At 37.7% G+C, this 24384-nt stretch overlaps 1 protein-coding gene across 1 annotated transcript in view; it reads right to left on the bottom strand.

The window, feature by feature from the left end:
- Positions 1 to 569: 569 nt before the first annotated feature.
- Positions 570 to 24384, bottom strand: part of ctrip (E3 ubiquitin-protein ligase ctrip) — a 38947-nt gene continuing 15132 nt past the window's right edge. The window contains exons 2-36 of the mRNA XM_077437696.1: positions 16805 to 17262; positions 13849 to 14708; positions 13639 to 13761; positions 11245 to 11318; positions 11071 to 11151; positions 10832 to 10982; positions 10628 to 10761; positions 10457 to 10547; positions 8635 to 8835; positions 8353 to 8540; positions 8084 to 8272; positions 7860 to 8008; positions 7651 to 7786; positions 7400 to 7573; positions 7144 to 7321; positions 6656 to 6886; positions 6187 to 6572; positions 5938 to 6117; positions 5728 to 5857; positions 5420 to 5540; positions 5171 to 5343; positions 4528 to 5044; positions 4284 to 4449; positions 4028 to 4125; positions 3630 to 3943; positions 3356 to 3550; positions 3064 to 3272; positions 2862 to 2953; positions 2549 to 2789; positions 1881 to 2474; positions 1620 to 1808; positions 1377 to 1545; positions 1159 to 1275; positions 898 to 1086; positions 570 to 817 (exon numbers count right to left, since the gene is read on the bottom strand). Of these exons, the coding sequence (XP_077293822.1) occupies positions 621 to 817; positions 898 to 1086; positions 1159 to 1275; positions 1377 to 1545; positions 1620 to 1808; positions 1881 to 2474; positions 2549 to 2789; positions 2862 to 2953; positions 3064 to 3272; positions 3356 to 3550; positions 3630 to 3943; positions 4028 to 4125; positions 4284 to 4449; positions 4528 to 5044; positions 5171 to 5343; positions 5420 to 5540; positions 5728 to 5857; positions 5938 to 6117; positions 6187 to 6572; positions 6656 to 6886; positions 7144 to 7321; positions 7400 to 7573; positions 7651 to 7786; positions 7860 to 8008; positions 8084 to 8272; positions 8353 to 8540; positions 8635 to 8835; positions 10457 to 10547; positions 10628 to 10761; positions 10832 to 10982; positions 11071 to 11151; positions 11245 to 11318; positions 13639 to 13761; positions 13849 to 14708; positions 16805 to 16860 (7293 nt within the window). The 5' untranslated portion in view covers positions 16861 to 17262 and the 3' untranslated portion in view covers positions 570 to 620. The remainder of the gene's footprint in view (positions 818 to 897; positions 1087 to 1158; positions 1276 to 1376; positions 1546 to 1619; positions 1809 to 1880; positions 2475 to 2548; positions 2790 to 2861; positions 2954 to 3063; positions 3273 to 3355; positions 3551 to 3629; positions 3944 to 4027; positions 4126 to 4283; positions 4450 to 4527; positions 5045 to 5170; positions 5344 to 5419; positions 5541 to 5727; positions 5858 to 5937; positions 6118 to 6186; positions 6573 to 6655; positions 6887 to 7143; positions 7322 to 7399; positions 7574 to 7650; positions 7787 to 7859; positions 8009 to 8083; positions 8273 to 8352; positions 8541 to 8634; positions 8836 to 10456; positions 10548 to 10627; positions 10762 to 10831; positions 10983 to 11070; positions 11152 to 11244; positions 11319 to 13638; positions 13762 to 13848; positions 14709 to 16804; positions 17263 to 24384) is intronic.

Below are 24384 nucleotides of genomic sequence, written 5' to 3'. Positions count from 1 at the left end.
CAAAATTTCCACTGGCCGTCAAAACGAAAATATCTAAGGACAATAAATATGGTTTTGCAGCTTATTTTTTTTATTCTTTTCTTTTCAAAAATGCTCACCTTCTTTGCAGAAATGAAATCATTTGAAAAAAATCATAAGCACTGTTGAGCATCATATTTATATAAATGTATACAGAAAAAGATTACTTTGAGCGAAAATTTTCGTATAAAAGTACTATCACTATGATATAATAATATAGTATTTATATACCGTCCTATAGTTCATTCCTTGGTTTAGTATGCGCGTGTCGAAAACACTTATGAGTCCACTAGGAGTGAAATGGTCACATGGCTACATTTATAATCACTTGTATATTCATCATGAAGAGTTCACATTCAACACGGTTCAAAAGTATATAATTATTACAAAAAATTATATCACCATAATTTTCACGCGGTTCATAAAAATTGCACAGAAAAGCTTCACTTAAATTTAAAAATTACGTCCGTTATATTTTATATGTATAATATAATATAATATATATATATATATATATATATATATATATATATATATATATATATATATATATATATATATATATATAACGAATTTCAAAATTCACTGACAATAAACATCACTTATGATAAATGGAAGGAGTGTTGACCCTCGCTAGCAGCAATCCTTAATTTGGTTCTCATCACTTCGATCGAGGAATAGTCTGGGAGTTTGAGGTAGTTCACGCAGGTCATGACCGACGGTAGATAGTCGTCTGCATTGACGTTCGACTCTAGCGTCTTCCGCACGATGGTCAATGGTGGAGACAGAGATTTAAAACCTAAAATATAATATTAAAAATTTTTACAACACATTCAAAATAAAAAAACGGAAATAAAAAACTGTTGGTTTCATTCGTACCTCCAGTCGGCAATCGAGGACTGCCAGTGAGGAATTGCAAGAACAATCGCTGTTCGTTTGTATCGTATGATGACAAAATTTCTAAGAAGAATCGTATAGCGCGGGATTCAAAGGTGAATCCGTGATCAGCACGACACGCTTCAGTCAACAGTCTAACGTCCCAACGCGGACCAATACTACCGTTAGAACCTAAAATATAACATTCATTTAATATTATATTATACAAAAAAAATACATAATAAAAAATTAAATATAACAAACCTGTAGATGTTCCGCAAAATATTGCTTCTAACTCTTCAGGATAAAACATTTTCAAATTGTTTAATGGGAAAACAGATTCGAATCCTTCACGGAAAGCGTCCATTTGTCTATTGACACCTATATGATATAAAAATTGATTAAAACCTCACTGTAATACAAAAAGCATATAATAAATGAAATTCAACTGATTGCCGATCACATTGGACCTGGTAACGTACCTTCAAATAATAACCAATGTACAACAAGCGAAATATATTGTCCTAAATTGTGAGAGGTGACGGGCATATCCCGTCCTCCGCGTCTCAATTCCGTACAACTATGACCAGGAAGAATAAAATCAAGACCCAACTCTTCAATAGGGCACCCATCCAATTCCAAAGCATCAATCTACGAAAAAAAAAACCAAACAGTGAATATTATGAACATTTCAAATGAACATTGCATTAAATTAGTATACATACCATTTCTCGTTTCCTTTCAGGAGACAGTGTAATATCCCTTCGTATGGTGTCAGCGTTCAAAGCAACCTTCTGAAGACGACAAAGCGAACGCCATAGTTCCGGCGCAACGTGTCGGACATCACCGAGTCCGAGACAGTTTTCTTCACCGACGATCCAACGATAGAACGATATAGAAAACGGCAAGTCCAACTGCAAAGCAAAAGTTTCAAAATAAGTCTCATTAAGACTCACACAAATACATAACAAAAATCAAATACATACCATTCGTGAATCCATGACAGCCTTAGCCATAAACTTGCCCAAAAAGCGGAACTTGGCTTTGATTCTAGACAGTTGAGATATTTTCGTATTCCGTCCCATCGCTTGCGGAAACAGTCCACACGGCAAATTGACGTACGAAACCTCGGTCTGAGCCGGCAGTTGACTCTCTTTGGTCGTGTTATCTACGGTGACATCCACGGGACTCACGACCTGTCCGTCTTGCGCCGCAACCTCGCTGTTCAGATTCAAATCGGCTGAATCCATTATCATAGGCATATCGAACGATTGCAAATGATTGTCTGGATTGGCATTTTGAGAATTCCTATTATGCTCTTCGGTCAAATTCAAGTTGTTGTAAACGCTCGAGGCTAAATTCACAGCCGGATCGATGGTGAGCGGACTGTCGTCAGGGTCTCGCTTCACGACAACCTGATTGCTCTTTATCACATCTACGCCGAAGCTAGACGGCTTCTGTTTGAAATTTTCACTGCCGTGCCACAGATCTAGATCGGCACGCTGCAACTCTAACGAAACCAAAGCGTAGAATTCCAAAGTCGGGCCCAATCCGGTGCCGACTTCGTTTTCATATTTAACCTAAAATAAAAACGGTAAAAGTTTAACATTGTGCATATATTATCAAATTAAAATTTAGGAATTGGCTTCATTACCTCTAGCAAAGCTTTAGAATGTGCAAAGTCTTGTATGACTTGTTCGGCTTGTTTTAGAATATGATCTCTAGATATGGTCCTCTTACGACGGTCTAATCTCGGCGCCACTCTCTCAGTGGAATCGCTCGAAGCGTGATTCAATTCCGGACTCGAATCCAACAGACGCTGTAATGCACGATCTCGATCAAACGACACGGCGTAAAACAGTAACTGTCTCGTCTCCAACGGGAATAAGAACGGACTGAAAACGAAGCATAATAAATTAATATCCAATTAAATCAAATTTTATTAAAATTTAAAAAAAAAAACTAACCATGCGAATGCAATTTGTTGCAACCACTGAGGTAGATTTCCCGTCATTATTACGAGCGGATCTTGAAGTTGCCTGCTAGCCTTTGCCGCTAACTATAAAGATAAAACACAATAATCAGTCAGATGTGGTGGCTTATCATTCTTCTGAAATTTTGATTTACAAAATACAATTAAAATAGTTTTCAAACAAAAATCAAACTCGCCTTCGAATTGACGAAATCGGATTGTGGCAACAGCGGCCTTGAAAGTTGTGGACAGGCCCGATAGAGGCACTGCCAATGACGGCATATGGCATGAAGCGAACGCAACAAAGCCAACGCCGATAGAGCAGCATCATTTACGGTCACTACGGCGGGCAGACGAGGTTCGAGCAAACGCCCCAAAGCTGACGACACCCCCGGCACTTGTCCTTCTACGAAAACAATTAAATCAACAATTAAAACCATCTCAATGTTATGTTATCGGTATCAATGCAGTACATGCATATAAACACACCGTTCCACAAATCGTCGGTTTTCCTTCTATTATTCGATTTGGTCGAAGTGCCTTTTCCTTTGCGACCGGATGCACCCTGAGATCCTTGAGGAGTGGAAGACGTCTGGCCAGCACCGGCGGTAGCACTGGCCCCACCTTCCGGACCGACAGCACGATAATATATTGTGTGCGTTTGAATCCAAACACCAGCATTGCCTAAAACAATCACCAAATATTAATTACAAACACATATAAATATCATAATAAACAAATGAATAAATAAAATAATAAATACCCAAAGGTGTTTCAGTGTCGGTGTCGGTTTCTGATTGGTCGTTTATCTGCGGACTGAATTGCCTGACGGCTTGGTACACTGTCATATTGTATGGAAGTACCGTTTCGCCGATGAGGAATTGCAATTTGTGTTTAGATTTGCCTTGGGAAATGACGACTGTGGCAAGCGAATCGTCAATATCATCATCGCTGTTGTCATCATCTGAATCCGGAGTCAGTTGGTGGGACGTGCTCAATGCTCCTTGGCCTGCACTTCCTCCGCTCAAATTGCCGGTCGATTCACGTTGCCTAGCATAACCTCTAACTACCAGATATCTGTAATAAAATAAAATAATAAAAAAATTTAAATAGCCACCACGTTGAAATGTTCATATTAAAATATAAATAAATTGTACATACTTTTCTATTGCATAAACTAAAGCCAACGGATCGATTTTGACTGTACCGCCTTTCCATTGTTTTAAATTAGTACAGTTTGGATGACGCTGAAGATTACACTGCAAATATACACATAAAATTAATTTATGAACTATAAGTCAAACTCAACTTTCCAACTGATTAGCTGATAGATTGTGTCTGGTCTAATAAATGATTTTATTTAGAATTGAGCTTTGTAACGGAGAAAAACTATCACTGTATTGTGAGAAATAAATACCTTGAGTTGATGTGTATTGAAAAATCTAAGTGCACTAGTGGAAGGCCTTGCAGGAAGATCATGTACTCGCACCGGGAATTGTTCCAATTGTGAAACGCAAGCGTTTATCTTGCTCACTAAGGCCGACAGACTCGATGGATTATAATGAAACATCGGCTCCATAACACTGCGATAACAAGATGTACATAAATTAAAAACAATTCAACACTGGGGATGTTATAAATACAATTCGTAGTATACTCACTCGATATCGAGGGGCATATCGGCGAAAACGTTCAAGAACGCCCTGAGCCTGGCGTCCCTCGCCGCCATCTCTGCGGGTTCGCGTTCCCCGCAGGAAGTCAAGAAACTGAGGAGCGCACCGATCAGTCCCGAATGGTTAACCTCAAACGGCGATATGTCACTGTCGACGAGCACGTCTTTCAGTTGGATCAAAGCGGCCGGATCCGGAGCGCGAAGTCTCTGAACGGCGGCAGTTAGACGAGCCAAAACGCCACTAGCAGGGTGGGCTGTTCCGGTGCGACCTCCGCCTACACCGCCATGCTCTGTCACCAATGCACCAGCTTGGGTCCTCACCCACTGACGAGCCTTCTCACGATTTTGAGCGGCAATGTTAGCGTTGGACTGGATAGAGTCTCTAGCTATGGCTCCGAGACCTGATGGCGTGCCGTGTTGTCGACCCCATCGAGCTGGATTCAACGAAGCTAAGAACGATTGGGTCTTAGATGAGGCACCGCCGAGTTTGAATCTGAACGAGGATCCTGTATGAAATGAATTGCATATTATTAGATCGACTAATAAAACAAACCTCGCATTATAAATAGCTTTAACTACGTTATTTGGCTAGGAAGAGTCTTATATACACATTGGGCAGAATTGTGACTTACCGTGTGGATGATGGTGGTGATGTGTCGAGGGCATTTCTAAAGGTTCTTCCTGTCGTCGGTGACGATTATTAGCAGCGGCTCCGGCTCCCGCCGCCGCGCGTTCCACCGTTCGTTTCGGAGCACGTTTTCGTTTCAACACATCAGTGATCCTCATCGATACCGGACTTTGCGATCTAAACCCAAAACGCATCAATTATATTTCATATCATAATAATTATAAACAATAAATCAAAATCAATCTAAACAAACCTATGCTCTTGTGTAGATATTATTGACGGTAACGGTATCTCTATGGTAGACTGACCAGATTCCAACGAAGCGGCGCTACCGTTTGGATTTGTACTGCTTAAACTGGTCTCTATAGAAATTCCTAAAAACATTTAAAATATTACAATACACCGAGACGATTCAAACTGAAACTGTCAGAAATAGACTCAATCGTAAATGAAAACATGCGGAGATTAGATTAACAAGTGATCCAAGTGATTTATTTTTCTATTGCGACAGCTGCATTCAAACAAATATTATTAGTATTAGTATTACTATGATTTTTTTACCTGATGTCGAATTGATAAGAGAAGACGGATGCGCAGACGTTCCTGGTGCTAAGTTGACGCTGATGATTGACGGAGCAACGACACTAGCAACAGGCACAGTTCCTTTCATACTACCGGAATTCGCCGAGCCCTAAAATTAAACGAACACATAATATAAATACATTATTATGTACAATATATGAAACATTCCTCGAATACAACACAACCAACCTTGCTTTTGTTTCCGGACGAGTAATGCATCAAGCTATGTACGTTTAAACCGGACGTCAGGTCTCGTTTAACCGTAGTTGCGGCAGGTGACGCAGTCACAGCGGCAGCGCCGATACTCTTTGTGGCCGACTTGGGAGGGCTGACACACAACGGAATCGACGGATCGGCCAATTGTTGTATCTGAACCAAACGAACATAATCAATATAGAACATTCTACACAACACGATAAATAATGCAATGACACGTACTTGATGCATGACACCTTCACGACGGAAGTGCACTCCAAACACATCGGGCAATTTCTGCATCAGTATCTCAGCCATTTGCAGCGATCCTACGACGATGCGCAAATCGTTCGAAGCCATCATTCCGGCGATGTGTGACGATACCACTTGATACTTCAACACGCGCGTGAGCATCTCCGCATCGGCATGATAGACCATACGAAGCAGAGCTTTGAGGCATTGACAGCGTACGGCTGGTCCGGCAGAGCTCGAGTATACTTCCAAGAGTACGGCGGAGAGTGCTAATACACGTTTGCCACAAGAGCCTCTTAGACATGCTGTACGAGCGTCGGCGACTCCTGCAGCCGTGCCCCACCTGCTTCCAGTGACGTTACTGACGACATTTCCAGCTGCAAGTGTTTCATACAATATTAATAAAAAATCAATTCATTAAAAACATATTAAAATTGAATATATGCGTGTAATTATAAACCTTGATTTTCAGCGGCGTTTGTTTGTGGAGATGCTGGGGAAGGCGCAGGTGACGGTCCTAGTCTGCGTTGTACGGGTCTCGTAGTTCCTGTGTCTTCGTTTATTTGCTTCATAGACAGAAAATCAACAATGTATGTTCGACCCAATGCATTCAAGGAAACTTCGTCTTCGGAATTCTGGTGAGCAGCTTCTATTACTCTCGAATCAACTGCGGCATATGAGCGCCAAACTCCTATAAAAAAAAAAAGAAAAATTTATTTCACGTGAGACTTGGCACAATGCATTGCAGTTTAAGGATACATACACATGAAGTTTAAAACCAATGCAAAAAAAAAACATAGTTCAAGGACTAACCAGGAACAAGTATTCCCAAGGAAGAATAAACTCTCAACATATAAATTAGAGTTAATCGTAACTAGTAAAAAAACCTGTCATTTTTCTCATGTGAACCATTTTAAAGGTATTTTTTTTCAAAAAGCAATCAATTACCGGCATCATCTCTCCATTGCCATTGCGCTTGATGATCAGGCGGATTAGTAGCACCCCAAGGTCGTTCCAAACACGAATCGACAGCAAATATTCCTGAGCTCGGCAAATGTGGCATCAACTCTGCAATGAGGCACGTAATTTCGTACAACTCTTGAGGCGATCTTGGAACAAGTTCAACCTAAAAAAAGCATTACAATAATTAAAACACGATCATTAAAGTTTTATATAACACAAATAAATAATAAAAGAAAAAAACCTCTTCTTGAGGATTTGGTACGGTAGAACCGGTGAGAAGGAACAGTAATGTGTCGGCTATATTCTGTCGCAACAAGGTTATTGCTAATTCAGGACAACTTGAGCACATCACGCTCAACATTCTCAATACTGTGATGAACGTACCGGTACTAATCACCGGAGGTGAAACAACAAGCTAAAAATAAACAATAATATTAATACGAGAGATACATTGGAAAAATATTAAATATTTCATCTGCAACGTATACACACCAATTGTTGTAAATTAGTAAGCAAATCGGTACTGGCAATTTCTTGCAAACGAACGGGATCATTTTGGTAACTATCGACGAGTCTGGAAAATGCCAAGCACACGCTCTCAACGGACTTCTTATCTTGTTGAGTCAACCTGAAACATTCAATTCATGATTTATACGATAAAATAATGTCAATAGTATAAAACAAAAAATAATAATACAAACCTTCCAGCAAGTAATGGCAACGAATCTCTGATAAAAACGAACTCATCACTTTGTAAATTCTGACAACAATTAGATGTAATGGACAAAGCAGCTCTTTGAGCGTTGATTGAAAAGAAATCTAGATACATCAAACAAGCTGATACTCCTCTCTGTAATAAAAGTAAATGAAAAATAACTTTCAACATACATACAGTCCGAGATAAATCAAACAAAATAAGACATACAGCTTGTAATATAGGTTTTGAATGTCGACGAGACAACATATCCAAAGCGGTGAGACTTTGTTCAGCGACATCCATACAAGTTATGGCTTGTAGTTTATCCAAGAAGACGGGAACAGCAAGAGCTACAGCTCCGGATGTATGAGGCAAAGCCTCCATCATGTACGTTAGAGCTCGGCATGCGTGATTCATCTAAAAATAATACATATTTAATAAAAAAAATAATTAAATAATCATGAGCACAGTAAAAAAAAAAGACGATTATATTATACCATATCGAAATTGTGCTCCATTCCCAGCAGAGTTATCAGAGCGGGAACGACTTGCCTCACCGGAAAACCGGCCAGTGTATCTTCGTTACCCATAACTAGCAACTGACACATTTCTATCACAGCTTGCAGTTGTTGGCCTTCATCGCCTGTCGCTTGCAAACCGGTTAGCAATTGTGTGGCTTTAGATGCTGTAAAAATTATATATATATATATATATATGCATGTGAGATTTGTGCATGAAATTTGTGAGTGAAATATTATTAAATAATAATTTGTTTTTACATGTGGTAGAGCCCATGGTGCGGTGTAGCAGGTGTTGCATGCGCGGTCCGAGAGCCCCGAGTAAATGCGGTGGTAGTCCACGAGATTCCAACAGTGCCTGAAGTCTTCCAACCTCGCTATCATCAGATGATGATTCCCCTACGCTGACGGCGCTCGCAACTGTGCTCTCGGTAGCTGCTGAACCACCGTCCTCTCCGGTTCCTAAATTATTAAACAATTACGTTTAAAAAAATCAAACTTATTACATGTACACATTCAGGACAAAATCGGTTTGAGGCCATCACAATGGTAAGCCTTAACACTTTGCAGGCGGGTCACGAGAATTCTCGTATTTACGTAGTCTGCACTTGGAATCTAGAAAACTCGTGTTGTTAAAATATTTTTAATCAATGGCATCTCTCTAACTGGATATATACTTCATATATAAATGATAAAATAGGAATCTGTTCAATATATTTTTTCTCGTGGAACCATTTTAACTCGCAACATGTGTTTGTCACACCCTTTTACCCGTTTTATTTCATTATTTTATCTTTCGCTTGTTTCTTCCTATTTCACCCCAAAATTAAATCCAGATGAAATTTCTCGTGAGAAACTTCGTGAGAAAAGGGGTCAAAAATAGAAAATAAATTATTTATCATTGTCACTTAATTTTATTAATTTTATAACTTAAATATTTTATAGAATTAGATTTAGGGGTGTAGAAAAAAAAAATAAGAGAATTTATTCAGTAAAGTATTAAAGAAAAAAAAATTAATAAAGATAATCAGTTTAATGGTATAATTTGTGGTATTTATGTGTTTGTCACACCCTTTTACCCGTTTTATTTCATTATTTTATCTTTCGCTTGTTTCTTCCTATTTCACCCCAAAATTAAATCCAGATGAAGTTTCTCGTGAGACGTCCACCTTTTTAGTTATTTTGGTTGCTTTCGTGAATTTCAATTTTAATTAATCCTATACGAATTTTATCGATTATCAAAAGTAAGAGGTTTTTGAGCTCTTTTTCCAATTATGCTGTACATTAATGGTGGCCGCTGACTCATATTTGTATCATGTTGGGTGCACAACGCTTAGTGGCCGCTGGTACATAAATGATTTACGAACTGCGCGAACTGTTTCAGTCCTCTCATATATTTTTGTATCACGTTTGCGTCAATCGTTTGTGACCGATGATACAATTATGTATCACGTTTTCGTCATAAACGAAAACGTGATACAAATATATATCAGTGGACTGAAAAATATATTCTGGACGAAAAATATATTCGCACAGTCGTGAATCATATATGTATCAGCGGCCAGTAAGCGTTGGCACCAACATGATGCAAATATGAGTCAGCGGCCACTATTGTGATAACATTAGAATAATATAATACTATGATCACTAAAGCCTGGACCCTGAGGGGGCCGTCCTTTGTTCAAATGTTGTAAATGCATTGTTAAAGATTTGCCGAACCTTTTTTACAAAGCATTTACAACAATCGACCAAACAAATGATCACTTACAAAATAATCAATGCTCAAGAACAGCAATTCCCAAACTTTTTTTTACTTTTTTGTAATCATTATTAGCTTGTTTCCAAAAATTATATATTTTTTCAAGATTATTAAGTAACCAAACCCTCCTCCCCTCACTGTGCTTATCTAGCTCGTACATATTTAAATCTTCGCAATATATATAAATAATATATACAATAGATAATATACTGTCGATTTTTGTAAATAAGCTAAGCTTATCGATTTTAAATAGGAGTCATACATAGATAAGAAGAAATCGTAATAGAAATATACGATATACATATGGAAAAAAATCGCACTAACCCTTGAACTTCACTTTGGAATCGGGATTTGTACCTCCTCCCATATTTGCTGGAGATCCCGACTGCTGATTTGAAGTTGACGCAATTGCGCTCTGCAATAAAACACACCCATTAGTATAACAATGTGCACAAAGTCGATCAGACATGTCAGAATAGCATGACTGATATTAACCGTCGGTACAGCGGCTTGCTGATTCGACGGTGGATGTGATATCGACTGAGATTGAGATGAGGGAGCCGGCGGGGGGCGGCGCCCACCCGCACTACTGCCCCCACTGCTCGCACAGGAACCCAGACTGCTCTTACCTAAAATACAAAACATTGATAAAACCGAAATATTTTCCAACTGCAGTATTTAGAACACATAATACAATACCTTTTTTATCACGCTTGTTGTTAAATGCGGTAGATGTGGTAGTAGGGTGTGTCTGTTGGGGCATGTCCACCACACCAGTCGCCCCTGCACACCGTGTGGTACGCCTTGTTCCTTCACATTCACTATTCAATATAGAAATGCTTCGGGATGACTGCAAATAAATTAAAGAAAAAAAAAAGATAATTACACCGCATTCAAAATTAATACAGATCAGAAACGTTATCTGTGAAATATTATACTTGTCTTTTTGGAGAAGAGTCAGAGTGACTCGCACTCCCACCACCTCTGCTAAGTCTTGCACCCAGATTATAAGTAATATTCTGCAAAAAAAAATAATGAATCAGCATTATATCAGGTATCCACACATGCGTCAAATTCTATATACATAAATTGTTCGTGTAAAATTACAATACCTTTCCACTTCTCAAAGATAGCGGTTCGACTACGTTAGACGATCTCGTGTTTTGACTCGGTTTCCTCTTGGTATCTGAAACGTCCAAATATGAAAATAAGGAAATATGTAATGTAACTATGCTTTGATCCTTCAAGGGCCGGATTCAAATATCGAGTGACTAGTTAAATTTCCATGCTGCTTTCTATACAAATCAACTTTCACATATTGTAATGGTGCAAAGTTCGATTTAACAATATTATTTGGTCAACGGATGTTTATGAAATGAAAGAAATGTACACTACTCGCTCGTATGCGGTAAGACTAACCAAGAACAGAGATTGGTGTTTTCAAAAAAGATAAAATTATTGTTGAAATAAAATCATACGTAAGCTTCTGATACGAATGTTAACTTTTACTACTTTTTTATTCATTCACATCAGTGCTTTCAAGTATTTTATTTTCTACATATAAATTCATCCAAACGTATTTTACAACAATGACAATTTATTCATAAGCAACACATTAGGGTTGTCGTTCTCTAAACTGTCGTTGTCGACATATTTTCTAGTAAGCGCTTAATCTATACAATGCTGTACAAACTTCATTCACGCAAGATTATCTATTATAATAATTTAAATTAGATCTATTATAATAATTTAAATTTATATAAAATCCGAACAATTTAAACGTCCACTTTATAAAATAAATGTGCATTTAACCCTTTGACTGCTACGAGGTTTTTCAATGTCCAAGCGAAAAATGCTAACATTTGTAATTACTTTATAAAAAAATAAATATAATATATTTTTTTACATACTTGCTTCGCCGAACGCGCGTAATTTTTTTAATACTTTATATACATTTTTAAGAAGCAGTTGTGGACTCGCGCTCTCTCTTTCTGTCTTGCTTTTACATGCGTGCGTGCGAAAGAGATACCTACATATATACACTAAATAAGTTTTGACGATTGTTTCCGACGCATTATTTTTTTCAATAATCTATTTTTAGACATCGATGTATTTGTCGTTGTTAAAACATGCGATACATTTGAAACAGGTAGCGGTCTTTCTCTCTTTCTTTCTTGGTTTTAATTGTGTATGTGTGAGCGAGACACACAAGGATGCGAAGTTTCTAATAATCAAATAATTTTTCAACATGTATCATAAACATTTTGTATGCATTTCAGTTGCATTTGATTGATTGCACGAATTCATGACGTCTCGTGATCTATATAATTGAAAGCGGATTTCTATTGTTTTTTGCCATTTATTTTAACTCTGCAAAATGATATCGGACAGTGAAAGTGACGAAAGCGAAATAATAGCTCCTCGCCGAGGAACTCGACAAATCAGCAGCTCTACTGATTCTGAAAATGAATTTATCGACAATAATCAATTCCCAAGTAATAACTCCTTATATGACTTTGACAACGAACCCGAAATTTACTTTGATGATGAACCCGAAATTGAAGAGCTTTTAAAAAATTGATAAATATTTATAAAGCTTGATTGAAAAATAAATATAAATACGTATATAAAAAAAATGTTTCGTGCCACTGATGCGTTGGCAAAGAAAGTAATGAAATACGACAATTAATGACGTCAACAACGATCGTCGTAGCAATCTTAGCCGATTTCAAAACAACGATTTATCGTTGTTGTAGCAGTCAAAGGGTTAAAAAACAATTTAAAATTTTTTCTATATATTACAAAAGTTTTGTGTGCATTTCTAAATGACGGATACAGATTGCATTAGGTTTGCTTTGGTCATTGAAAAAAATATTTGCTACTTAAAAAGTGGATGAAATGTGCATTAAAATGAATGACATATGAACTTTATCGGCAACGTCGCGAATACTAAAGTACGAACCAAAGTTTGGTTAGGTTTTATTTATTTATGGTTTGGTTAGGGTAGGATTGGTTTTATTTATTTAAGCTTACATTTCACTAGTGAGAAACATAAGAACAAACACTTTTGACAATTGTCAATAGCGGATTACTACAACGTTGCCACTTTTTGTATCCATTCTTATGCTAAAATCTATTTTTTCGAATGATCGTTTCATATTTTTAAACGGTCATTTTATTATGCCAAAATATTTTATTCGATGCAAAATAAAAGATTGTTTAATGCACCGAAAATAAAACAAATTTTTAATGCACAAACATTTTTTTTTAAGATATAAAGTATTTTTCTCAGTATACAGTTTAATCATACCCAATTTATATTTAATGATTTCCATGAGCAAAACTTTATAACATAACAGTAAAAAGCCGTTTTGAGTTAAAAAAAATATATAAACCCAATTAAGATATTAAAATTCGCATTTGGAAAGATTTCCGAGATAAGTCAGTTTTATCTAAAGATTTGCGGTATTTCAATTCGTAAGCATATAAATATTGACATCAATCACCTGAAACACTCTTAGCTCCGAACGCTGGATTATTTTTCGATTTTTTACTTGTCAGAGTAGTATTTACGTTACTGGAGCTCGAAGGTTGAGCATACAGAGAACTATCGCTTGTGGTGGAACTCACTGCAACGAATAAAAAGCATTAATACAAGATAAAACAAAAAGCACATACATAATAGGTAAATAACACATCGAACGAAAAAAACTCACCGGAACTGTCTCGTAGATTGGTTTCACTAGAATTTAATATATTTGCACTTCTATTTCTTAAAGGATATGTTCTGTTTTGTACTGTGGAGGGTACCCGACGAGGAATCAACGACGGCCTCGCCACAGGCCCTCTGTTGCTCAAGTGACTCGTGCTGCCTTCGGACTGCAACGCAGCTTGCAACCGGCTAGTGGTCGTCGCAGCCGCCGCAAACCTATTCTGCAGCAGACCGTTGTAGCGAACCTTCTTATTGACGACGCTGACGTTGTTACTCCTCGACTTGCGACTCCTCTTCTTGTTCTTGGAGCGAGTGGGCGTGTAGAGAGAATGATCAGAGTCTACGATGTCGGTGGCGGTCGAGGCGCTAAACGGCGAATAGTTGAAGTCGCGATCTTCGAGTGGGAACAACGAACCCTCTAGATGACTGGTCGCTTTCTGGACGATCGAGCTGGACTGCGGAGCGGCAGGCTCGGTGTCGACTATCAGCCTGCGGAACTTACTGAGAGAATATGGCAAAACGGGCGTACTCGTCGGAGTGTCGACGGTGTTGTTGAGACTCTTCGAGCGAGTTCGGTGGGCTACGCAGTCCTGTACCGACGGGCTTGAGCTGGTGTTTGCGTTGTGGCTGCTGCTGCTGATGATGACCGAGGTGCGTTTCGTGCGTTTGCTCTCGCCGGTGTTTTGACTAGACGGAGCCGAGCGCTTGCGCGAACTGGTCGGCGTCGACGACGTCAGCCTACTGCTGGATTCCGGGGTTGGGCAAGACTTGTTGGCGACGCTATGCGCACTGTGCGGCTCTTTACTGCTACGGCGATCAGCTCGGCGACGACTCCACGCACCAACGCCCTCAAACTGTGATTGTCTGCAATTGCAAATTGAACGATATCATAAGCCACCGATTAAATAGATAAACATACACCTGATCCCAAATCAAATATGTAACGAGATATTTTAAATTTAATATATTAATATTTTGCCAATGCGGTTTTAGAAACTGAGAACTATGTAGTTCTGACCTTGCTTTATGATTGTTACACAACCGAACGATTCAAACTCTAGACTGATAATGTAATTTTAATGTTGTTTATCTGTTTGAATATAACATATGTATACCTCAATTCAAGCAATTCTCACAAAAAAACTTCAATATGAAAAATTATTAATACATAAATTTCTTTCGTAATATTTTGCAATAAATAAAGATGCAATATAAAATTCAATAGCAACACAATAAATAAAAATTAGGTATTATTTAAAGAAAGTTCCTACTATCTTAAATTACCTAAAAAAAGCTACAGGTCATTTACCTAAGACCATATTACTAGAGATTGGCTCAATTTCTTATAAAGGACATGTTTTTACAACTTTTTTTTGCCCTCTTGCTTTGAATACTGATGGTTTTACCATTTCTAAGAAAATTGCAGCCACATGTAGGGGGATCTCTACTTATTACCAAGTATAAAGAAAGTTTATGATTCAAGCCTTGTAAATACAAAAATCAATACTCTCAAATAAGCCTATTTCGTGCAAACAACTAAACTAAAATGGCTGCCAAGATGAATTCAACCAGCCATTGTTTATTAAATATACTATTTTTATTTAATTTGTATACACATTATATATTTAGAAAATACAATGATCTTTAACAGTCGATTTGAAGCATATAAACTTAAAACGAGCTATAAACCAAACAAAAACCCACTTCGTATACAGCATAGTTCTGGAATTAAATTACAAATGAATGCATTGCTCATTAGTATAAAGTGTATAATCATTTTAAGTTGACTACACATTTTTAGACAAATGCTTTGCATATCACCAGCAGAATAGACTGGTGGTTACCATATTATAATGCTTTGAACAAATTGGTCACGGGTACAAATCCCACTAGTTTTATGCTGGCCAGACCTTTGATTTGTGACCCCAGGTTGGTCGTAACCATTTTCTCGCAAATCTCGAGTTTTCAGCAATCTTGAATTTCCCAATTTGACCATAGATGTCTCTGAGGATGTTAATGGATATATATTTACCGAATTTCGCTGAATTGTTTAACCCTTTGAATGCTGAAAAACGCGTTGTTTTTTTGAGCATGTACAAAGTAAACGAGAATACTACCCGCTAAGCCTTTCCAGGTAGCATTGAAAAAAAATGCATTGAACATAGGTCGTGTAATCCGTGTCAATGTTTATAAAGACTGGTTTACACCGGAATTTCTGAATTTATAACCATAGCAAAATTTCCCAACGGAAATATCCCTAACTGCTGAGTATTTTAGATTGTGGCCGGGCATTTAAATTGTGAGCATTACATTTTAACAACAATGAAGAAGACGGAACTAGTTTTGGAAACATAAATTCATTAATAGACTTCTTTCGTTTATTTTATATTGTTACAAGAGAGTCTAAACACACCTTTACTAAACTCGAAATCCTTGGTGGTAGTTATATAGGGTTTGTTTGGAATAGCTACAATTACAATACTATTGGATTTCTAAATAATTCTAATTGGAAATATTGGCGAAATTTTCAACAGAAAAGATGTCAGCACTCAAATGGTTAAAAAAATGCTGCAAATTTACAAATTTAACCGTAGATGACTGACTCTGTGGATGTTAATTCATATGTATTTACTTTGTATAATAGTACTTGTATCAAATATACAATGTTTCTGGCCAGGAAGGCCTTCCTGGTATGATTTACAAAATAAATAAACTACGGATTGACATAACTAAAGGGCCAACTCGTCATAGGGAGAAAGACAGAGACCAGATAGAGTTGGATCTTGTGCTGAAATCTACGCTAACGTTTTGTGGTTTGGACAATATCCTAATTGCCAATACTTCCGGCGGGAGATGCACCCGAGCAACTCTTCCGGCACTTCTCGGATCAGTAAATGTTGGGATCGGAATGGCTTTTGGCATGTATGAATATGGTGAAATAGTATGAACGAGGGTATTACCTGGCGAGCTCTCTGGGTGCGGTGGAGAGCGTCAGCGTCACGTCTTGTTGGGCCATATGCTGCAGCGGGGCGCGGTGGCGCTGGGGTCGCGGGGGCCGCTTTGTGTAGCATGCCACGCGGTCCCTGCTGCCAGCCACCCGCCCGCCACCTTCCGCCCACACTGTCTCAGACTTCCAACTATTACCTGCCAGCACTTCTCTATACCGACGTTGGCAATCGCTACTCGCTTATGGCACTTGGATACCTTCCGATTCGCAAAATTTATCCCGATACGATACTCTCGACGACGAACGGAAACCGGGCAGCGTCTATGTCAAACTATAATTGTCAAACGACACGAATATTTTACGATTCAACGGTAATACGAGATTTATAGTGGATTTCTTCATGTCGACCGATGCAGAAATTATTCCTCGTGTGTGTATAATTTTTACAGGGCTCCCGGTGAATGTTGCAATCTGAAAAAATACAAAAAAAACATACGTTAAAATCGAATGAAATATTTCAATATTCATATTTACGTACACTGAACGGATGCAGTTCTCTTATATAATAATAATGACACGTGTTGCACAAATTGAAATTCAAATGCAATTCCGTAACTAACTGGCAAAACATCAAACACAGTGTAAATCGGCTTTGAAAGCACACACACACACACATCGAGTGTAAATATAATGTGAATTATGCATATTCGTTTGACCTGTTTGCCCTGCTTCCCCAAGCAACTGCCGATTAGGCAGACACTACATCCGCTGAAGATGCTTTACATAAAAGATTATAATCTGGACACGGTGGCCAGATTTGGGAAATGAAAATATAGAGATTTGAGGAAATAAATAATTTTGTAAATAAAACATTATCATTTTCCTCTTTGCTTGATCAATTTCCGTTTATTCGTCAATGTATTGTTTTAGAACTGAATGTTGATTTAAGAAATCGTTGTTATTATAATATAGGATATAATTATATAAATACAAGACAATTTAAGTGTTAACGACATTCTTCGTAGGACAGTGCAACAAAATGTTGAAAAACTGAACATACTTGGACGTCTGGCTAACCCTACCAAATGAGTAACAAAAAAAGCAGAAGAACTTGACAGAGTACACAAGAGTCCTTAATATTTATTTGAGGCAATGTCAAAAAACACTCATTTGCGATTTTTGAACCTTTTAAAACTCAATTTTTTCATAATATACCATAAAGAGGTATGCGGCACTTGTTTTTTTTTACTTTATCTATGTACATAATAACAATAGATGAAGATTTTTTTTAGATAGTTATGGACATGTAAAAAAAACGCTAGTACACCTGATCTATGCTATGACATCCAGGCCAAAAATCCTTGTATTGACAATGATCGATAACGGTGATTACCAAATTTAAACAAATGTAGCAGAAACTTGTCGGAAAAAAAAACCCTGTGGGACAAGATTTTTCACCACAGGAGGCCAAGAACGCGTCCGCCTTACGATTCAGTGTAATTGCGCCTTTTAAGTGTACATATTTGTATCATAGCAAGGGCTGTGGAGTCATTAAAAAAAAAGCGACTCCCGACATTTTTCCACAATACGACTTAATTTAATTTAATATTGAATTTTTTCCAATACAAAGTGTAAGAGCATTTTCCAGGTACATACATAAATATAATAAATTCTATATCAACCAATTCGACGAAAGAGCAAATTTAATACTGAGTGGCGTATATACATACGTACATATGTATAGTCAGCTAATGAAAAAAAAATCCTTTCAAATTTTCAACTTCCACCTGTAAAGCTCATTCTAACCAATTTGATTAGACTTACAGATATTAACTCTTATTAGTCTCTTCTCTAATATCAGTGATGAGAAAAAGACAAAGAGCGTATTGAACCTGGGTATTGATTAGGGTTGTCAGGGGTCCCGATTTATCGGGATTTTCACCAGTTTTAAGTCTCGTGTCGCGGTATAACAAACCTCTCAGGACGCCCGAATGTCCCGGTTTACTATTTTTAAATTCCTACAGAAGTTTTAATAAAAAATATGTATGTAACATAAACTATAAACAGTCGATTTCTGAACCAGACAGTCTGGTACGCACTGCAGCAATATTCAACAATAACTATTTGTCTCTGTCTTATACTTTCTGGAGAACTAAATGTAGAAGGGAAACAAAAAATGTGTATCAGGCATCAATCGATTTATAATTTTCTCTTATAATAAACAGGCAATTTATAATAGCAACCAATAATTTTCTTTACTTGCTTTTGTTCCTATTCGTTGGTTTTTATAATATTATATTGTCAATTGTTTTTAAATTAAAATTTTTATGACTGCTTTTGTTCCTATTAATAAAATATCTGAATATAGATTTTATTCCTATTATAATGTGTTCATGTGGACTTTACATTGTATTTTGTTAAATTTAGATGTTTATAATTTAATTATTTAATATAAATTAAAAATTATTTGATGAGAGTGTCCCTGTTTGACTTGAATGAAATCTGACAACCCTAGTATTGATGAATATCTCTCCTTGCAAACATGAGCTCTTTATGATCGTTAGCAATGCAATATTCACAGACAATTTAAATGTAAAATCGTAGTCAGAGTCGCTCGATTTTTCGACCCTGACCCCACAACCCTGATTTTAATACTCAATGGATTTTCACTCCACACCAATATATTGTTGTACCACACATACACACAGAGCAGAAATTCTTTCAACAAAAAACCACATACGCACAATCATAGCTACCAACTCACATACATTACGTACACAATTCATCCAACAATCCTACTAGTCGTAAACTTGCAGGTTATGTTATTCATCTGTCAAATCCACCTAGCAGGGGGGGTAAGAGGGGAGGGGAACGAAGAAGGCACACAAAGCACCAGAGGGGGGGGCAACCGGCTGGCAACTGTTTACTTCGGTGGGGGGTGAGAGGGGAGGCTGAGAATCGACCAGGTACAGTGGCCCAAAGCGACAGCGCCAAGGTACACCCTTCGCAACGCACACGCCTAAAAAAAATCATAACAGCGCAGCAGAGTGCGTAGTAGCAAACTGCATCGATAATCATAATCATCATCATCATCATCGTCGTCATAATAAGCATAAACAAAGACGTCATGTACGCATATAGTCCGACGAGAGGGTATCCGTCTCGAAGTCGGCCATTTTAGGTCGTGTCGCCATTGTGTCGACTGTGCGTAATCGAAAAGCATACAAATTATAATGCGATCGAGCGAGCTGTGAAAAAAGTGTTACCAATAGCATCGTTTCGAATCGCACCAGCAGCGGATGGATTGCCATTGCGAAAAAAAGCGAATAATAAGAAAAATGGGAGGAGGTTGTGGAGGCGAACGCGCAAACCTGTCACAATTTGTTGTTGGTTTTGTTTTGGTCAACATTGACCGCGAGAGCCGTCACCATGGGCGCGTCGTCCTTCGTCCAAAACCAAACGATTACATGTAATGCTTGTTTGTTTGTTTTGTTTTGTTTCGTCTCGCGGTAATGACTCGCATAGGCGTATGTTACGCCAGATTGATACTAAATTACGAACGGAATACCCACACACACACACGCGCGTGACAGATAGAACAGCTGACAAAATATGTAGACGTTTCCTAATCAAAGAGTACAGGTTGATTTTTTTTATCATGGCGTTACAGTCGTTGACCAGTTTACACTTATCGACCACTTTTTGAAGTTATGAAATAATGTACTCGGCTTTAGCAGCATGCACTAGTGTTTATCATATAATGCTTTCGAAGAGAGTGGTTACGGGCTCGAGTCCCACTGGTTGCTGCTGGCCAGACCTCGATTTGTGACCCCAGGTCGATCGTTTCTATCAGTTTGCCAAATTTTCATTAAAACTGTTCCTGTAGAATTGGCATCTCCGTTCCTATATCTCTTGTTAATCTCAAGTTATTCAGCGTCTTGAGATTCGCCAATTTTATTATAAAAATGCTGCAAAAATTTCTCCATAGATATCACTTTGGATAATTGAATTAATTTGCATTGTATAAAAATGCTTTTGTATATTGATTGTATTGTATCTGTATAAGTACACTCGTCGCTTTGGAGCGATCTGTAAAGGTGAGTGTACATCAGAGTTTGCCAATTTTTATGATTTTTATTGAAACGGTTCCGGCAAAATTGAAAATCTCTCTCGCAAATCATGAGTTATTCAGCGTCTCAAGGTTTGCCGGTTTGTATAGAAATGCTACAAAAAAATTCTCCACAGATGTCTTTGTGGATGATGATCGTATAAATGCTTGTATTGATTGTATTGTATAAGAATTCTTACAATCAACTTTGCAATGTTTGACCATATATGTCGTGTATAATGTAAACATATATAATAATTATGTATTTATACATAATTTGATGTGTTTCTTGATATGTATAGTACACTCGTCGCATTGGAGCGATTTGTAAGACGAGTGTACATGATTAATTGAATAAAATAAATAAAAAATGTGGCCAGCAATTGTAGCGTTTCCTCGAAAGTATGCATATGAAGAATATTGCCAGATTTAGATTCTTCATATGGAATATATGGCAGCAGTAAACGTGAAACTATGCCAACAGACGCGTCCAATAGCATCTGACGCAACAGCTAATCGGTAGGGCCTGCAATCAGTCAGGTTTTCGAGCGGAAGCGAACGACCCGACCCAAAATTTCGATATCATCGCTGTGCATAATTAAGAGATAAAGGGGACATAATGTATCCACGAAACCCCAAAACCAAGATAAACCGAGACCTCTGCGAGTGTAACGCTTCTCGTCACGACAGATTTTTCTAGTTGGGATGCGATATGTTCCAATAACACTCGTAGTATCAGCTGATCCATGTCTTGCGAGACCTATTAGCAATGTTTTTCATCCATGAGAGCTGGTTTGTACAGTTCAAAACTTACGAAAAAGTTCACAAACATTACGTACTTCAACCAAAAATAGAAACGAATTAACACCTATAGAGCTCACACGTATACTTCGGCAGTATAGGCACATTGTATACACCAGATTATCTTGTCATTCGCATCATCTAGGCACGTAAAACCATCAGTCGGGTGGTAGCGATGACAAATAACACACTGCATATACATAGACCACAACTGGCCGACCATTTAAGTCCATGTAAGATGTGTCATATTGAAAAGAGTATAATTTCTTATATGATCACAACCAACATCGCCCATTATATTGTGGCAAACGTCAAAAATGTGAAACATCGCACAAAATAACGAAAAAAACATAGGACAACTCTTCAGAAGAAACTTTTTGAGCAAAAAGAACGACCTAGAAAACGGTCTATTGCAGCAGTGTGCATCATCCACACTATTTTCATATACATACGTATATAGGTTGGGTGAATTTGTTCGAGATAGACGCAGGTGTTCCTCTCTGATATATTCGAGTGCCATTTTTTTTTTCAATCGCTATAAATCCGAAAATGTCTCTAGCATTTCTTTTCAACAATAATAACCAACTAGCCTGGTGACTAACACTACTGCATCAAATTTTGTAGGTGCTGTATGCGAAACAATGACGAAATTTCCAATGTTTATTCCCATCTCCACAAGAAGTTCAAGCATAGCAGGTACACCTTTTGATAGTGGAAATCTCCATGCTAAAGCTTGCTTCCTTGATGCGATTCAGGCTCACAGTTCTGTTTAGCAAATCTTCACCGTCCAAAGTTCCGTCCACAAATACATGTTCACCGTAGGTCACCCACTTTTATTCTGAAGATCTGATAGTCTGCAGCGATATGAATACTGCCAGGTCCCGAAGTGGAGAGTAGCAAGGACACGCGCACGCCGGTCACCGACCCCGGGTGCACCCAGCCGACTGCACTGGGATGCACCTGCACCAAATCCACTACACCAAATTCACACGGAGAGCAAAAGCGCACCCTTCGCATCTGCGAGGGTGACAACGGCAAAAAAAATCACACAGGCCCAGCTTCCGACACAAAAGTATATGTGGGTAGGTGCACACACACGCGCATACATAAACTGCGGACCAAAATAAAGTGCATCGAAAAGAGGGATAAAAAATGGAGCCGCAAATAAATCAGCGATAAAACGCGTTTGTTGCACGGCCGACCGGCCGACGAAGGCGAACTGCCCCGTCTGGGTGTTTGTCAGTGTTCTCGACCAGCAAAAGAGTTCTCATACGTGTGTGTAAACTACCTGCTACTATATAATGTGCATACGTAAGTATAACGAGTCCTTAGAGCGAAAATGTGAAAACTTGACAATTTGACTGAGCATGTAAAAAAATGTGGTTTTTAGATAGTTTTACAAATGTAAAAAAAACCACTAAAACGTCTGATCCAAGCTATGGCCATCCACGCCAAAAACCCTGAAGTGTTTTCGGTGATATTTTATAATTGTATTGACACATGTTTGAGGGTGATCGATAACGGTGACTCCCATATTTGAAGAAATGCAGGACAAACTTGTACAGCATGAGGATACGCCCATCACAGCTGGAGTCTACCTAGGCATCGCGTGCCGTACGATTCAGTATATCTGCGCCTAAAATTGAGTTACTGGTGCGCTTTTGTTCCCATTATCATATTCCATCTGACCACATAATATGCAAAAATAATAGTTTTAACTTAAATTTTAAATCGGGTTACAATTCCGTTCCAAAACCACAAGTCGAAGTGTCAAAGGGGAAAATACTAGATATAAATATAATATATCGATGGTTTTCGCGGCATAAATTTAAAATTAAATCTATTTTTTTTTTTTGTGGGCGGGGAACTTATTTTAGAATTTTGAAAATAAATGATTCTCCTAATCAACGTTTAATTATTAATATGTAACACATTGAAGCTAATAAAAATCTTTCTAAAATAGAGAAAATAATGCACTACGGGCAAAAAAAATAGTACCCTTATATATGCAAATTTAAGGTATTGATTAAATGTCAAAAATAGCAAGATATAAATATCCCTATCCCTACGTCGCAGGCAAAATATTTTTTAAATTAAAATCTTGTACATAAAAACAAGTTCATTTTTAGAATACAGGCTTACATAAAAATTATATTCAGAAGGGTGCACGTTGCAAACGAATTACGGATAAAAATAAAAACATATTTTTCCAAGTTACCTTTAAGATTTCAGAAGTTAAATTCTAACTGTTATATGTATGTACTTTTCATGGATTGGTGGCCGCAGCAAGATTGAGTCTAGTGGCCGCTTTTGTTACAAGCTTTTTTTTATATTTGAAAACCACTACTCTTTATACAATATCGATAGATTTGTGCCCAGATATTATATTTCCATTTCTGAATTTTTATCTAATTTTAAGTTTGTAAGTGTTGGAATAATTCAGGTTTTTCCTTTCAAGGTTATTTTTTTGGTATATATATATTAGCTTGTAAGGAAAAGCCTGAATTTTTCCACAGCATCTACAAACTTCAAATTCGATACAAATTCAAAAATGGACATACAATATGCACCGAGCCATAGATATAAAAGCCTATAGTTGATCGGACGTAGCGTGAGTCTTACGGGAACCAAGATGCTGTCGCATTCGTGCAATGTGTTGTAACTAGGGTTTCTGACCCGGGTCG

This window comes from Arctopsyche grandis, chromosome 9 (assembly GCF_051622035.1).
Source record: "Arctopsyche grandis isolate Sample6627 chromosome 9, ASM5162203v2, whole genome shotgun sequence".
NCBI lineage: Eukaryota > Metazoa > Arthropoda > Insecta > Trichoptera > Hydropsychidae > Arctopsyche > Arctopsyche grandis.
The sequence above is the reverse complement of the archived record's forward strand: the minus strand, read 5'-3'. Positions and strand labels throughout refer to the sequence as shown.